General features: G+C 41.6%; 1 protein-coding gene across 1 annotated transcript in view; it reads left to right on the top strand.

Annotated features, from left to right (window-relative positions):
• The first annotated feature begins 1,542 nt into the window (after positions 1-1,542).
• The window catches only part of MCF2L2 (MCF.2 cell line derived transforming sequence-like 2), a 275,394-nt gene continuing 258,543 nt past the window's right edge, over positions 1,543-18,393 (top strand). Inside the window, exons 1-2 of the mRNA XM_066605412.1 lie at positions 1,543-1,589; positions 2,047-2,153. Of these exons, the coding sequence (XP_066461509.1) occupies positions 1,543-1,589; positions 2,047-2,153 (154 nt within the window). The remainder of the gene's footprint in view (positions 1,590-2,046; positions 2,154-18,393) is intronic.

Here is an 18,393-nt window from a genome sequence, read left to right as displayed (position 1 = left end):
TCTCTTCTGGTCAGGGATTTAAAAATTCCCGCGTCCTGAAAGCGCTGCCTCTGATTGGTCACAACACTCAGCCAAACTCCCTCCCCCTACCTTTGCCAGCAGCTCCCATAAGCTTCTACGTAAGCTTCTTTTGCTGTGATCAGCCAGCAAAGGAAGGGGGAGACAGTTTAGCAGAGCTAAAGAATTTCTCCCTGGCTGACAGAATTACGGGCTGTGGCATATATATGCCACACCCAGCCATTTGAATGGGTGAGAGAACACAAGGTTTAGCCACGACCTGGTCGTGGCTCTCTCATGTTAATGTGTTTTTCGGCAGCGATGCGGCCATCCGAAAAGCTCATGAATAAGGCCTTAGAGAAATCATGCTGCCATTAACAGTGAAGTAGGAGTTGTCCCTTAAACTATCAGTCAGTTGCAGTGACTTTGGCCACATCACAGCTGCATCTCAGCCGAACTGCAGTAAAGTAGCCAGCGCAGCATGCGACCCCCCCTCACAATGCAGCATTATTACAGTGAGGCAAAGTGTTTTTGTTGCAGTGTTTTAGTGACTATATCTCCACTTAGTTTTGCCGTGGTGCAGTAAACTGTCCTGTACCAGTACTGTCCATTGGATAAACTGATATCCACTGCTACTATTTACCAGTTTTATTTGCATGTAGCCATTTCATTTAATGTCTGATACATTTTCTCTTTATCATGTCCTATTCCTCAAGCCATCCAGATATGCTTAGTAGCATTTCACAGCATTCCACCTGCTGATTAACAATTGATCTAATGATAGAAGAGCCTGTGTTGCCGGCAGATAATGCTAAGGGGGATTGCAGTTTTTCACTTGATTTGTTTTCCATCTGGGGCCAGACCTAATGTAAGAAGGCGCCATTATAACACAGTGATCCAGTGAGGCAGAAGGATGGACGGGCCCCAAGGGTGCAGAGTCTGGTCTCTGCCTAACCACAAGCAGCTGCTGCCCCCTCCACCTCACACCCTTCTTACAAGAGGAAAGAAAAAAACCACTGAGCCCTCAACAGGAAATCATATATAGTAATCCGAATATTAATTTGATCGTTTTCAGACATACATATGCAAATTTATATTCTAATATATAAATGTAACCGTTTTAAGATAATGCTGGATAGACTAAATGGATGAATATTTTGGTCACTGTCAAAATGTAATTGTTCCCAGCAAGAGAAACCAAGTAATCTTGTAGATACATTTAACCTTTTAATGGCTAACGAAAATATAGGATGTTATAGCGCGCTTTCGAATCTCTCAGGGTCCTTCCTCTGGCAGAAGTTTATGTCAAACATGTATAAACTTTTTTTTGCAACCAAAGTGTCATAAGTGTAAGAAGTAAGTGGTGTTGTGCTAAAGAAACCTCTCTGTGAGCCGTTGTTACCCATTTGTCCAGCATTAACGAATAGGTTAGTTCTGTTGGGAAAAATAATTACTTATTCAATAACTGCCAGTGATTTGTGTCCAGGCACCAGCATCCCCTTGTATCTAATATAAAGACCCTGGAACAAAAGCTATACCTGAAGCATGACCTGCCATCACCATAAGTGCAGGATCTATATGCTACAGATATGGTAACTGTGATCTGGGATTACATCATTGTGCTATCTGCATGGATCAGTCATGCTATATTTCCAGCAGCTAGGTAGATAGATGATGTCATTTCATTGACTGATAAGATGACTGAGGACTCCTATAGTCACAGCTCTGGCCCTGGATGAAGCCTTGTATTAGATGACCTTGCCAGGCCCTGCTCTGTGTGATGAGCCCCATCCTCCAGTCCTCAGGCTCCGTCCACCTCATCAGCATCTCCTTCCCTGCAGGCAGGTGCTGAGCCCGCAGCCACGTCCATCCTCCTAGCTAGGCAGCGGCCGGGGAATGCGGCATCAGCACAACTCCCGGACCCTGTAGCCCGGCGCCCCTGCCTGCTGCTGCTGCTGCCTCGTGCGTTGCCTAGTGACAGGTGGCTGTCAGCCTGCTGGCTGGGAGTGGCACTGCCTGCTTTGTACGCGGCACACCGGCACATCGCAGCCTGCCAGGGAGCATCTTGCACTGGGAAATGCTTTTTTGGCTGAAGGAGGAAGAGATGTCACATCAGGAGCTAACACAGAGGCTGTCCACGGTCATCACCCATGTCGGTAAGCATCACCGCTCTTGTTAGATGGGGTATGTGTAGGCTGGGGTGCTGATGGCTCAGGGTAGTAGCATTGTTAGATGCAGGGTGATGAATGGACTGCAGTAATACTAGAGTCCTCAGTGCTTCCTATGTGTGATGTCTTACCGAGTCCTTGAGGATCCCTGAGCTGCTGGGGAGAGCTGGACTCGGTGCTCTATAGTTCCACATTGTGTATTGTCATACTGATGGGGAATTTTATAAAAATCTTATAGTACACCTCCTATGTAACCTATATACCATATCTAATATCCATCATTTCACATCCAGCTCTCTTTCTCTGTCTACCTCACATCTATCTATCTCATATCTATCAATCTATTTCCTATCTATCTATCTATCTATCTATCTATCTATCTATCTATCTATCTATCTATCTATCTATCTATCTATCTCATATCTATTTATCTATGTATCTATCTATCTCATATCTATCTATCTATTTCCTATCTATCTATCTATCTATCTATCTATCTATCTATCTATCTATCTATCTATCCATCTATCTATCTATCTATCTATCTATCTATCTATCTATCTATCTATCTATCTATCTATCTATTTCCTATCTATCTATCTATCTATCTATCTCATATCTATTTCATTTATCTATCTATCTATCTATCTCATATCTGTCAATCTATTTCCTATCTATCTATCAATCTATTTCCTATCTATCTATCTATCTCTCTCATATCTATCTATCTATCTATCTATCTATCTATCTATCATCTATCTATCTATTTCCTATCTATCTATCTCTCTCATATCTATCTATCTATCTCTCTCATATCTATCTATCTATCTCTCTCATATCTATGTATCTATCTCTCTCATATCTATCTATCTATCTATCTCTCTCATATCTATCTATCTATCTATCTATCTATCTATCTATCTCTCTCATATCTATCTATCTATCTATCTATCTCATATCTCTCTCTCTCTCTCTCTCATATCTATCTATCTCTCTCATATCTATCTATCTATCTATCTATCTATCTATCTATCTATCTATCTATCTATCTATCTATCTATCTATCTATCTTTCTCATATCTATCTTTCTCATATCTATCTCTCTCTCTCTCTCATATCTATCTATCTATCTTTCTCATATCTATCTATCTTTCTCATATCTATCTATCTATCTCATATCTATCTATCTATCTCATATCTATCTATCTATCTATCTATCTATCTCATATCTATCTATCTATCTATCTATCTATCTATCTATCTATCTATCTATCTATCTCTCTATCTCTCTCATATCTATCTATCTCTCTCTCTCTCTCATATCTATCTATCTATCTATCTATCTATCTATCTATCTATCTCTCTCATATCTATCTATCTATCTTTCTCATATCTCTCTCTCTCTCTCATATCTATCTATCTATCTATCTATCTATCTATCTATCTATCTATCTATCTACCTCGTATCATATAGAATTGTATAGTGATTTGATTTGAGTGTATTAAACCTGAATTAATACATAATTGAGCCCGCTGTACATTGAGGTGACCAGTCATGTGTGCAGCAGTTTCTGAATTACCTTCTAGGAAAGCAGGATGACATAAATCTGGCAGGTGTCACGGCTGCAGCAGGGGTTGTCACCCAGAAGAGTCTGGGGCACCCAGTGATACATCTCCCACTTCCCAGTGATACATCTCCCACTTCCATAGTGCTGTTTAATTAGACAGGATTGTTCTTCAGGGGCCCAATACATGTGGGTGACTTCCTATGTAGGGCTGTAATGACCAACATATTCTTTCATACTGGGTTACTTTTTTATTATTTGCAGAAGTACGGTACTTTTATGCTTCAGTCTTCTAACATTTTTTTTATAGCTTGTTAATTCTATGTGGCTTTTATGTCGCTATGAAATTCATGTGGCTTTTTTACAAGCTTTTTTTGTAACATCTTTCTGTCGCACATACTTCCTTTTTTGGCATTTTATTTCCCTATGCAATTTTGGAAAACATCCTAGACCCAAAAAATGCACAAAAGAGTAGTATAGATTGTTAGCCCCAATGAGGACAGAACCCAATATCAAGCAATGTAAAGTTCTATGTAATATTCATGGCCTTTATCAATAAAGGTGAATAGAGTGTATTATTCCATATTGACTTATAGATAATATCTAGTTGCAGCACAAAAAAAAGCAAAAAAATGTCAGCATCAAGACAGCAAAAAATGCAGCAGTTTTGGAAAAAAAAGACTGTGTGACATCAGCATACAGGAGCATTTTCCCCCAAGCTTTGTTTCTTTGTAAAAGACCTTACTAAAGCCCATTCACACAGGCTATTCGTCCCTCTGTGTACCATTTTTGCAACAAAAAAAAAACAAAGTTAAAACTTTTTTTTTCATTTTGATTTCGATGGGTTTTCAAAACAATGGAAAGCTTTCATTTTTCTTCTGTTCCGTTAGGTTTCCGTTTTTTAACGGAATAGTCCTGCAGACTGCACTATTCTGTTAAAGAAACAGAAATGTAACAGAACAGGAGCAAACTGAAAACTTTCATTTTCTTTGAAAACCCATTGAAATTAAAGAGAAAAAAACCCAAACGTTTAATTCTGTTCTATTTCCATTTTTCTGTTCCAAAAACAGAACAGAGAAGTGGCAAGACTTAATGCAGATGTGGAACGAGGCCTTAGGGCAAGAAAATCATACGGGATTTGTGCATTGCGAGACGAATCTCACATGAATATAAACTTCATTCTTTTGAAAGGGGTCATACACATGAGCTTTTTTTTTTGTTCTGCATCGCACCTCAATGCCATCTGGGAAACAAACTGCGACACTTTCTATCTTTGAGCGTGCTCTGGCATCACCTATTGTTTTCAATGGGGCTGGCGGCAGCATCGCACCACGTGCTAGGTGCATGCAGTGCGATGCAAGGTTTCCTCATTGAAAACAATGGGAGAAACTCCGCCATGACTGACCACCGTGATGGAGGATTGCTACTTTCCCAAAGTGATGTGAGGCTGATAACACCTCGGATCCGCAGGGGGGAAAAAAAAAAAAACGCATGTTGGCGAGCGCAATACCAGGCCATGATTCACGGCCCGATATCACTTTTGCCCTTGTGAAATTAGTCTTAGGGCTCCTTCACACTGGCGAGTGCAATATCCGGCCGTGAATCACATCCCGATATCGCACTTGCCAACATATGAAAGCCTTGGGGATGCGAGGCGTTTTCATGTGAAAACAGCCTGGCATCACTGCGGGTATGAAGGGAATCCCCGCAGTGGCTGTCTCAGCCGTGGCAGAGGATCGTGGAGTTCTTTCATTGCATTCAAAGGGCAAGCCCATTTAAAACAATGGGCGATCTCGCAGAAAGATAGGACATGCTGCGATGTGTTTCCCACATCGCATTGTCGTGCCATGCAGGAAAACACCAATAATTTCTACGAACCCATTCAAAAGAATGGGTTTCATATTTGTGCGTCTCGCAATTCACAAATCTTGTGCAATTTTCATGCCATTGTGAAGGCAGCCTCAAGGTGGCTTCACACACAGCGTTTTTTTTAGAAAACGCACTTTTAAATTTTGATGCAGTTTTTTGAGCAAAACCAGAAGTGGATTAACCCCTTAACGCCACAGGATGTAAATGTGCGTCCTGGCTGTGGGATACTTAACACAACAGGATGTACACTTACGTCCTGTGGATAGCGCGAGATCAGAAGAGATCCCGCGCTATCCGGCAGCGGGATGCCGGCTATCACTGATAGCCGGCATCCCGCTGGAACAGTGGGGGTGCATCGGCACAGCGACCCCCACTGTTAACTTCTTCCCTGCCGCAATCTATGTAGATCACGGCACGTAAAGGAAGCACGCTTCATCTGTGACGTCATCGGACTGTCACGATATAATTGCGAATAGCTTGACGGGTTACCATGGCAACAGGACGCCTGATACAGGCGTCTTACATTGCCAGTGCCTATGATCGCTAATACAATGCCTTATCATAGCGATCTTAGGTGCTATTGTATAATTCCCTTACAGGGACACAAATAGTGTAAAAAAAAGATTAAATATAATATAAATAAAGAAAAATGAAAAAAAAACCTACATATTTGGTATTGTCGTATCCGATGTGTACAATAAATTAAATATGCTTTTTATCCTGCACAGCAAAAGACCCCTAAAAAACGCAGGCAAAATCCTTATTTTTCTCATTTTGCCTCCCAAAAAACCCAATAAAAGGGATCAAAAAAGCCGTATGCACCTAAAAATTGTACCAAAAAATACTACAGCTCATCTCGCAAAAAATAAGCCCTCACAGAGCTCCATCAATGGAAAAATAAAAAAGTTATAGAACTTTGAGTGCACCAATTTAGAAAAAAATACATTTCCAAAAAAAGGGTTTTTATTATGGAAAAGTGGAAAAACCTAAAAAAAAAATAAGAATTTTGGTATCGTTGTAATCGTACCGGCCGCCAGAAAAAATGTATTGTGTCATGTGTGCTGCATGATTAACGCTGTAAAAAAAATCTATGGCAGAATTGATGCGTTTTCCCTCCCTGCTATCCTAAAAAAAATGTAAAAAGTTTTACAATAAAGTCTATATACCCTAAAACAGCACCAATAAAAAACACATTTTGCTACGCAAAAAACAAACCCTTATTCGGCCGTGTCGACGGAAAAGTAAAAAAGTTATTAAAAAATCCACCAAAAATCGTTGCATCCCTGATGGCCAAAATAGGCCACGTCCATAAGGGGTTAAAAAAGATTGAGAACCATAAAGGAAGGACTTGTACTTCTCCTTCCTGCTGGATCCTCTTCTGGCTTTGGCTCAAAAAACTGCATCAAAAACTGCAAGTGCACTTCCCAAAAAATGCTGTGTGTGAAGGCACCCTTATGCTGTACTGTACTTGTCACTATACAAAGGAAGAGAATATGTCACCTATCTTCCGGTCAGCATTCTAGAACCTCTTCTTGGGTGTATCAATTAGAAGTATTTTTTCTTTTTCCTATAGCTGTCCTTTGCGAAATCCATGTTCTTTACAGTAAAAGTAAGTTGATGGGTCGGGAGTTAACTTTGCACAGTGTATCCTGTCTGCCTCAGAGTAATAGTGTCTTTTTTGCCCATAGCAGTCAATCAGCATTCGCTTTTCATTTTTCCACAGCAGTACAGAGAATATAAATATTTGAATTCTGCATTGTCTTTGAGACAGTTTTGATCCATGAGGACAGAAATAACTATTATACAGGTTGTGGGTACAGGTTACTTTGTCATTAGTAGGCGATACTGTAAGGTGCAAGCACCGAGTCATGACTGACTCCTAGGTTGATGTCATATCACGAACCCACAACTTTCAGGTCATGAACGAGATCTCTGAACTACATTTCTGCTGCCTTAACACTCTGGTTTGTTCATGTTAATTGTGAACTAGTTATCTTAGAAATGACACCTGAAGGTTGTGGGTTCAATCCCCTCCTGGTTCAGGTAGCCAGCTCAAGGTTGACTCAGCCTTCCATCCTTCTGGTAAAATGGGGGGGGGGGGGGAAGATGACTGGGAAAGGCAATGGCAAGCCACCCTGCAAAAACAGTTTGGCAAGAAGTCGTCACTATGTGACATCCCCTTAGGAGTCAGTCGTGACTCGGTGCTTGCAGCAGGGGACTTTACCTTACCTATCTTGGAAATGAAATTAGTGAGCTTGAAGTTTTCAGTTAGTAAATACTAAAGGTAATTTATTTGATGCTAGACTTGTCTTTTCATTGCTGTTGGGTCTCAACACCAAACCCAAGCTATAGTGTATGGTAATACATAAGAAGATTTGTATGTTCAGTACATGTGGAGCAACTCTAGTGCCAGTCTGTAGAGATCCTGTGCAGTCCCTTTAACAGGGTTATCTGGGCCAATTTTTTCTTCAAAAGCTGCCCACCATACGGTTCCAACATAAAAGAGCTATACTTGCCTCCCCCATATACCCAATGCTCCCGTTTCACCCTTGGCTGGTTCCGCACTGGCATTTCCAACTGTGGAGCAATGTCATCCAGACAATGGGACTTATGACTGCTGCACTTAATCACTGGCTGTAGTGAACTGGTGATTGACTGCAGCGGTGACATGGCTTTGGTGACGTCATTGGCTCCCTGCACCTCAAGGTGAAGACTGAAAAGGGACTACATCAGCAGAACGGCAGCGGCGAAGAAGCGGGGCAAGTGAATATGGCTTCTTTTATTTTGGCAAAGCATGATGGACAGCTTTTGAAAAAAAAATGTCCCTGGATAACCCCTTTAGTTCACTTAGGGCTAAGGTAGAATCACAGCGTGATTGGATGCTTTCTCTCTTTATACATCTATCTACATAATGTTTTAATTATAAATTATCAATGAGGCTATTGGTGTGCGTTTTGGCTCATTTGCATAAGGGTTCGGAATATCCCCAAACGGAGCAGGAAAACTGCACCCCTGGCCGAATGGATCCGTCTTATGATGGAACTAAGTGGCACAACCCACATTGACTATAATCAGGTCTGTGGATTTCTGTCCAGTAGTCCATCATTTTGCCAGAATTTACAGGACATTTGCAGGACCAACTCGCGGCTATTCTTTGTTCACGCTCCGATAGCCGCTGCCAAGCCAGTAATGGTTTTTATGCCTGCATAAATTGAACGACAAACATTTCTCGTGCATCGTTCACGTTTAGACTAAATGATTACACAGGGCGACAAATTTTTTAAAAATTTTCATGACAGAAAGTAATGTTATGTTTCTGTAAAATTAAAACCTGTTGATTCCACCGGTAACATTGAATACTCGCAGCACGTATCACTTCAAGTTACGAACCATTTCCTTTATTTAAGATGATAACAGTTTGGACACGCCAGAATATTACTATTCCACTGTTTTTGGTGGAAAATGACGCTTAGATCTTGACTTATTTCTATAAGAAACATTACTTTCCCTCAGTAAGAACCAACAAAAGTCGCCCATCATATTCGGATTGTACTTCCCTTTGTAACGGTCTTCAATGACTGAGATGTCTTGTGTGTGTAATACTCAGTAAATAGAACCCATTGATTTTAATGGGTTCATTCACATGAGCAGATTTCACACTGCAATAAGCCATTGAAGTGAATGGACGGGCACAAATACGCATTGAGTATGCAGAAAACCCGCTTATTTGCACACCATTTCAATTAGCCTGTCTACGTTCTTTTCTGCATGCGCAGATAAGCAGTGTCTTTGTGCACTTAAAAACACGTCAGAGCAGGTAAACAAACCCGGGCGTAAGAGATTTTTGATTGTGCAAATACATATCGCATTTGCACAACTGAAATGTGCTTGCGTCCATGGGAATGAGCCCCAATACTGACCCCTATAGTAGCTCCAGTAGTAATAGTAACCCCCACAGTGGCCACAGTAGTAACAGTGTCCCCTATAGTGTCCCCAGTAGTAACAGTGTCCCCTATAAAGGCCCTAGTAGTAATAGTGACCACCATAGTAGTCCCAGGGATGCTGCCCAGCCAGAGGCCAATAGCAACCGTCCCATTGGATCAGGAATAGGTAATCTGGCGTCATGAGGCACAGGTTTTATTGCAGAAGGTATATCTGGATGCAGAATGTTATCCTTCTGTTTACCGGAGAAACCTTTGGTATTTGTCATACAGAAGTAACAGTCAGTATTGTGGTCTCTTTGTTCTCACCATACCATTGGAATGACGAATGGTGCTCTACTCTTGGCTTTCAGCCACTGTGTGAGATGAGTGTTACATGACACACAGATGTTGTGCAGTGCCACTTCTTATCTTGGTCACCAAGCTTTATTCCCAAATACTTGTGATAGGCACACTTTACCAAGGTTGTTATTTTCCTCCGCTGTGTCTTTGTTGTGAACTGTCCACAGACATAGCAGAAATTGTCTGAGTTGTTCAAACATCAGCGCCGCTCAGCCATATTGTTAAATTTTGAAAAATAGTCCCAGTCTAACCAATGACCTGTAAAAACAACTTACTGGGGGATGATCCCAGCGTTTCCGCCACGTGGAAACATACCCTATATGTTACATAAACCTACCCTTATAGTGTTCAGTCAGCACGCGGTGTGTAACAGCGATTGCGAAATAGTTGTGCAATCCCTTCGCTTATTCTTTATATTCAGCAAGGTTAATGGTGAGCCGACTGAATTAATTGTATAGGCAGATTTCCAAAAAATAAAGTACAACGGCAATTGGATTACATTATTTCCCATAACTTGAAACCCTTAGATGGCAGAAAAAAAACGGATATCATATTTGAATTCAGCACTAAAGTTACTATGAGCCGCCTATCTGTGACAAAAATTGTGTTGCACGGTGTAATCGTTCATTTTTGCTCGTTTGAACAATTTTTTGAACTATAACCATTATGTCTAAAAGCACCCCGACTTTTAGACAAGTGTTTTAGGCTTGCAAAGAAGCAGATCATATGAATTTATAACAGAGGAGACAAGAGAAATCTTGGATACTAATCCGGTCATAGACAAAACTGATATCTCCCCACAAACTGTTTACTTCAGCTTCATGACAGATCTACTTTTAGACAGGCCAACAGGAATTTTATTTATTTGTTGTGAATAGGAATAAGTGGCCAACACACGCATCTGGCGCCACTTATCTGGGAAGAAACTACAGGGTCTAAAGTGTCTTAATTGAACCTGTCCAAACCTGGTTTATGATTATGGCAGAAATATCATGTATACAGCTAGCTTAAAGATGGCCATTGACATACATAAAATGGTCACTAACTTTTCCACAAACATTCTTATGTGAAGCGCTAATGTGATACCTAGCAAAAGTGCAAATAACTTTATTTACCTAAAATTGTCTTTTGTGGTAAAAAATTACTCTGAGCTGCTGCCCACTGGGGGCCTTTTTCCTTCTAACTTGCTGTTTAGTTCTTGTTGTGAAATCCATCTCTAGCAGCAGAGAGACTAAGATGGGTTACAGGTAGTGAGTGAGTCTTTGCTAGCTGTCCATGTCTATGTAGGTACGCTTTAAGGCCTCTTTCAGGGGTCGTTTAGGCGAGCGCTTTGGGCACGCAGGATAGGAGCGTGAAAAGATTGCGCCTATACTGCACTAAAGATTGCGTGAACCGGTGAATTCCAGCTATTTGAATTAGCCCGTTCACACGATCTGTGGTGTGTGCTTTCCAGCTCCCATAGGAGTCTATGGAAAGCACACACCAAAGATAGATCAGGTCCTGTCTTTGCATGCATCACTGAGCTTAGATGCGACCTTGCACTCACATGTCCTATCTTTGGTAGGTGTTAGGTTATGCTTCTGGGACTTGTAGTTCTCTGGGTTCCAGGTGCACATCTGCAGAGGTGAGGATTAATTTGGCTGCTGGGTATGGTTAGCTCAGTTCAGCCAATCCCCAGGGTTTGGGTGAGTATATGTACTCCTGCCCCTCTGCAAGTATCTCCTCTGTCTGGTGTTTGTCAGTCTGGTTGGTTAGTGTTTGTGCCATGTCAGCTTGCTGTGTGTGTGTATTGTCTGGTCAGCTTGCAGCTTGCTGGGTGTTTGGTGTCCTGTGCTGCCTGTTTGGTGTCTTGCTAGAGTAGGGACCGCAAGACACGAGGAGCTTTGATCGCTGCCTTGCAGCTTAAGTTCATTGGCCAATGTACAAACTAATTCTCACTTTTATATTCAGCTTTACCACCGTGTGCGAGGTTGTGTGGTTGGTTTGTGCATTTCGTTTGTCAGTTTCCCCTAACCTGTGTCTTCAGGTCACGTTCATATGGGCCCGGTGCTTATTTGCCATACAAACGTAACAGTAGGTGCCAGGATTTTGCGCATCTGAAATTCATTCATTTGAACGAGGCCTCACACGGGGACCTACGCACATAAAAAACCGAAGCTATTAGAATCAATAGTTTCCTATGGGAATGTTCAGATGTTTTTTGCGGGTCTAAAATTCCTTCATCTGAACGGTCCAATAAAAAACCATTAGTTCTAATAGCCGCAAATACATGAGGGGACAATACAAGGATCTCTCCCAGGATCTGTTTATACCCAGGACTACAACGGTAACAAGAGGGCATCTGCTACGCTTAGAAGAATGCAGGTTTCATCACCAACATAGAAAAGGGTTCTTTACTGTTAGAGCAGTTAGACTGTGGAACTCTGTGCCTGAGGACGTAGTGATGGCAAAATCCATAGAGGAGTTTAAAAGGGGACTGGACGTCTTTCTGGAGAGGAAGGATATTATAGGCTATAAATCTAAGGTTATTTGTTAATCCGGGTATACAGGCAGGTAGGAACTATTAGGGGTTGATCCAGGGAACAGAACAGTCTGATTGCCATTAGGGAGTCGGGAAGGAATTTTTTCCCCAAAAGGGCTAATTGGCTTCTGCTCTTGGGGTTTTTTGCCTTCCTCTGGATCAACAAAACAGGAGGCTAGACAGGCTGGACTAGATGGACATTGTCTTCATTCAGCCTTACGAACTATGTTACTATGTTACTATGACTATTAGAGAGGGTAGAGAGTAGAAAATTGTGTTAAAAATAGGTTTCTCATGGAATAGTCATTATCTGGTCTACCTTTTACCAAATAATTTCCCTATATTTGGTTGATTGTGAGGGAAAGCCTCCCAGCAGTTTCATCGCTCAAATCTAGATTGAGCAATAGGCATTATAAGGACAATTGGAGGCATTCCATGAACATGAACAGGCATACAGTATATCTCATCAGACCTGATGGTTGGTGTTATGTGCTAACACTATCCCCCCTGTTCTTATAAAAACGGAAAGAATCTTTTGAGTGCAGAGTAATGGAGGGATATTATACCATCTCCAGAGTAATTATCTGCAGAAACTCTACTAACAATTTTACAGTGTAGAATCTATTAGATGATTACTTGGATGGCTATAAGAACCACAATGCAGTTAGATATTGGCTTTAAGAACACTTATGCCCGCACACAAATCATTATAGTATATCTCATATGAGCTATGTAATTCTGTAATTGGGGGTAGCTTTATATATAGAAGGCAATATCCGTAATTTAGCAGTGGAAACAAAAATACTAGAATGGTCCAGAAAGAATTGCTGTGCAGTGAACTGAATAAACTGTTGCTAACTAGGATGTAACGGAACATCAAACTCCAATAGAGTGGATTTAGTTCCTTTATAACAGACGTCTGGAACACATTATATCAGAGTATACACACTGCAGCATTGCCTATCTACTGGTAATCTCCTTCTATATCTATTAGTGTGTAAATCTACGGTCTGAACCTTAACGAGAAACACTTTGAATTCACATTTCCTCCCTTCCACTCTTTGACCTACCTTTAACTTGGCTATGCCTTATGACCATACTAATGACAGACCTTTCCTCTATAAATATCAGCATTACCAGGTGTTCTGCTTTTTATGTTCCATTTCCAAAATTTCCAGTTAGTGAGTAGTAGTTGTACACAAACTATCTGTTTACATAAAAATAGGGGCCGCCATCAGATAACAAAGCAGGATATAAGAGGTGATCTGTCTAGTTAGTTCAGATATACTGTAAATGTTCTAACTAGAGATGAGCGAATATACTCGTTTCGAGTAATTACTCGATCGAGCACCGCGATTTTCGAGTACTTCCGTACTCGGGTGAAAAGATTCGGGGGGCGCCGGGGGGCGGGGGAGGCGTGGCGGAGCGGAGGGTAGCAGCGGGGAACAGGGGGGGAGCCCTCTCTCTCTCTCCCCCTCTCCCTCCCACTCCCCGCTGCAACCCCCCACTCACCCACGGCACCCCCCGAATCTTTTCGCCCGAGTACGGAAGTACTCGAAAATCGTGGCGCTCGGGCGAAAAAGGGGCGTGGCCGAGTAGGTTTGCTCATCTCTAGTTCTAACCTATTCTGTTAACAACCTGAATTTCTGAACTTTGATTTATCTTGTTACAATGACACATATTGACTCTGCCATGGCAGTCTGTCTATCACAGAGCATCATGTCATGTCCGAACAATTGAAACTATTCTTACCCACAGCAATAGCTCACAAGACTAGATTTATTTTCTAACCTTCATTAGGAAAACTGAGCGTTGAAATGTGGATACTTGCTATAGGCAACATAACTGTGCTTATGGGCACTATTTGATTTTGTCTTTCCTGCATTTGGAAATGCATCATTTAGAAAAGGTCTTTGTTTCATGTTTACTTAAATCACAACTCCACTCTGACATCAAGGACTGCTTTATAAATGAGGTCAGCCTTATAATCAGACCATGCAGTAGCAATATACTACTCACCTTTTTGTATGTAATTGTATAGAATATTAAAGAGGTATTCTTCATACTGGTTCGATGTTTTTTATATACGGTATATACACTGTATGAGTGCTTTGAGCAGTGGAAAAGAAAACATAATTACACAGCGGCAAGTTGTTCATATGAATCAACCATCATAAAATAGGCAAAAAACTGAACAACTTGAAAAAAAAAAAAATCACCTGAGTTGGACGGAACCTTCCCCAACAATGTCAGCTGGCATACGCCTCAAAAGGGTTCCACAGACATTCACCTAACAACAGAACCCTGGACTAGTAACATCTGGCCAATCAGAAGATCCGGGTCTTACATTCAGGTAGGAACTTTCCAAACGTTGATCCAGGGGTTATTCTGACTGCCATTATGGAGTCGGGAAGAGGTTTTTTCCACCCAAATGGGTTAAATTGGCATCTGCCTAAATGGTTTCTTTTGCCTTTCTCTGGATCAACAATGGGGGTTGAAACAGGCTGAACTGGATGGACATTGTCTTCCTTCAGCCTGACATACTATGTTGAAGAAGAGTCTTGTTTTTTTTTCATTTACCCCCTCGTATTTTCTATATCAATTCCTCATGGTATATCTGTTGACTGTCATTCACTAGGAACCTTCATTGTTTATGTCCAGTGGATGAAGCTCTGTCTGGTTCTCAGGATGGTCACAGAACTCATTCCAGGTCCATTATGTGTATGGATGCTGTGTCGTATAATGATTCCTGCACCTCTATGTGCATCACATGATCAGGACAGAAATGTATTCTCTGTAAGTAAATAATGAAGGTTCCTATGGAAAGACAGCAAGCAGAGATCTTGAGAACTACAAGGCCTGTGTCACACAAATGTATTTGCATATAAATAATTTATAAGCGGAATATGTAGAAAATAGAACCTATTGATTTCAATGGGTTTATGCACAAGCGCATGTTTTGCGTGCGCAATTGTATCATGCAACAAGAACTGCAGCATGCTCTATTCCTGCGCATTTGCACAGGAAAAGAAAACATTTTGAACTAAATAAACTCACTGGCTTTTTCAATGGCTGAGAGTATCGGTGTGTGTTTAATTAAGTGCACAATAAGTACAGTAAAAAATGATGTTGCATATGCAAATATGCAATGCCCGATGCACGAAAATGCAATACAAATATGCATTTACTTGTGTGACACTGGCTTAAGGAATTGATACAGAAAGCATGATTTGAAATCTGTAAACCTTTGACAATACAAAGAATAGCATTCATTTTCAGAAACCTGAATACCCCGTTTAAAGATCAAGACCGACCTAACATATCAAGCAGAAATTGGCAGCGTTCGTGAACGTATTCAAACATTACCAGAGAAAAAATTAGAATAACCCCACATGGTCCGTAATAGCCGTTTTCCCGAGGACCCACCACCATTTTGCAAAATCCGTGGTCAGTGAGACCCTTGAAGAATTATTAGAACAAAAAAAAGGGGTTTGATTGCTTTGGAAAATATAAGTGTCCCTTAGAGATCACATTGAGTGAAACTTCTTACAGAGATTATTAACCCCTTCCCGCTCCAGGGCGTAAGTTTACGTCCTGGGAGCGGGGTACTTCCCGCAACAGGGCGTAAACTTACGTCCTGGGGATAGCGCGAGATCACATATGATCCCGCTCTATCCCGCAGCGGGAGCCGGCTGTCAGTCACAGCCGGCGTCCCTCTGCAACAGCGGGGAGCATCGGAGATGTGCCCCCCGCTGTTAACCCCTTCCCTGCTGGATGGCATAATACCCAGAAGGAAAGCTCCTGCAGCGGATTCCATCTGTGAGCCCGTCCGTGACCCTGCGTACAGCCGCGTAATGAACTGTATATGACCACGTACTCACAGAGGCGGTCATGAACAGTACACCTTTTTTTATATATATATTTCCCGCAGCCCAAACACAATGTAATTCTGCGGTAAAATAGAACATGCGTTCTATTTTCCGTGAGCGGATTACACAATTCTGACCCGTCAATGTGAGCAGAATTGTGTAATCCAATGCATTTGATTGATCTGCTTATTACTGTGGATCAAACGCTTTCAGGCGTCATTCCCTTGTGCTGTCATGGTGGGAACTGTTGAGAGCCTTCAGAATGGGATACTGATCTCCAGGCTTGGCTGGTTGTATACTACTTTTTGGAAGTAGTATAAACCACTTTAAAAAACCCTGCTTATTCTTGTGAAGGAAGAGCAAGTGGAGGTTGCAGACAGCAGGCTGGATGGTGTGTTTACTCCCCAGACTCTGTCCTGCATTGTCTGCCCACAAATTCCTGCTTTCTTTGATATCTGACCTCCTAGCAACTTGCATATGAATCCGCGTCCATGCATATCCATAGAGATCAATGGACCTCATACCCGCGGAATCCACTTTAAAATAGAGTTGGACGCAATTTTCTTCCGCTTGCAGAATCGACAATTCTTACCCACAAGTGTGAACAAAACTTCGAAAGTCAATGGCTTTCCATGCCCACATATTACCGCATATCACACACGCGGACGGCGATTGCAGTTCAAATCTGTTCATGTGAGACTGGTCTAAACCAGGAACATTACTTTCTTAATACTATTTTACAAAGTATTTGCCAGATGTACAGTTAGCATTTGCAGTACATATGCACAGTGTACAAACTGCTCGGTGGGGTGTAATTCTGTGTATTAGTAGACTCCTAAATATGTGAATATTTGAGCATACAGCATGACTGACTACACCTTTTTTAGCCCTAATCTTTCTGCCTTCAGTTATGCTAATGTCTGGGAAATGGAATTTGTCACTTTAAATTTTGTGGATTGTCACTAAAATGTATCATTAGTGGGGGTATACTTTGTTTCTCTGTGCATGGCACTGCCACACATTGTCAGTTGTCATGGTTACATTATAGATATTGCAGGAAATCTCAAGTGGAGCTGTTTAGCGGGAACTGCAGCATTTTTCCACAATGTACATTGATAAGACATATAATTAAGTAAGATCTTTAGTTGTTGCCTACTTTTAAGTGAGTGCACTTTATAATATAGAGATATGAATATAAAGATAATTGCTTTTTCATTTATAATATTTTTATGAAATATTAAAGCCAATTTGTACATTGCTGCAGTTATAAGGGGGCACCCATAAACTTTATGTGGGAAAAGGAGGGAGGGGAGCCCTGAGCTGCCTGCTGCTACCTCCCTTTTCTCTCTATAGACTCCCAGTCCAACTCGTCAGCCGGCACCAATAGTGATGTTTTATCCTCCTCCTCTACTTCTAATAAAAGGTGGAGGCTGAGTAGGTCATACATGGGTTCACAGGACCAAATGTAGCCATACTCTCTCTTGTCATGCCCTTTCTCTCTTTGTGCCCCAGTCTGCATTGCGCACTGTGCCAGGCACATCTTTATGTGCACTGCGCTGCGGGATTTGTTGTAGCAGTATCTCCAAGTTCATCTTTTTTACTGGGTTGCACATTGCTATGTGGCTGGCACAGTATTGATGACGTTCCTATATTAACAGACCTGAAGTTATAGCTAGAGTTGGTTCTAGGTTGTGTTCACACAGCATTAAACTCTGGGATGCAGTTACTGGGTCTTGATACATCTACTATCTCCATCTTAAAGGGATTGGGCCAAGACTCACTTTTATCACCTATCCACAGTATAGGTGATGAAAGTCTGAACGGTTGGGGACTCACCACTGAGATCCCCAGCGATTTAGAGAACAGGGGTCCCATGTCCCCATCGCTGCAGGCTTACTGCACCCCCATCTCCCAGTGAAAAAGAGATTGAATGGAGCAGCAGCACGCATGTTCGGTGTCACTCCATTCATCTTCAGTGGGACTACCGGAGATGTGAACTTGTACTAGTACTAGTTATTTCTGTTAGCCCCATTGAAACAAATGGAGCAGCACTGTGCATGTGCGACCACAACTCCCTTCAATCACCACATTACAGCTTGCAGTTCCGAGAACAGGGGAACA

Source organism: Eleutherodactylus coqui, chromosome 1 (genome assembly GCF_035609145.1).
Source record: "Eleutherodactylus coqui strain aEleCoq1 chromosome 1, aEleCoq1.hap1, whole genome shotgun sequence".
Classification (NCBI taxonomy): Eukaryota; Metazoa; Chordata; class Amphibia; order Anura; family Eleutherodactylidae; genus Eleutherodactylus; species Eleutherodactylus coqui.
This window is presented reverse-complemented; position numbering and strand designations above follow the sequence as displayed.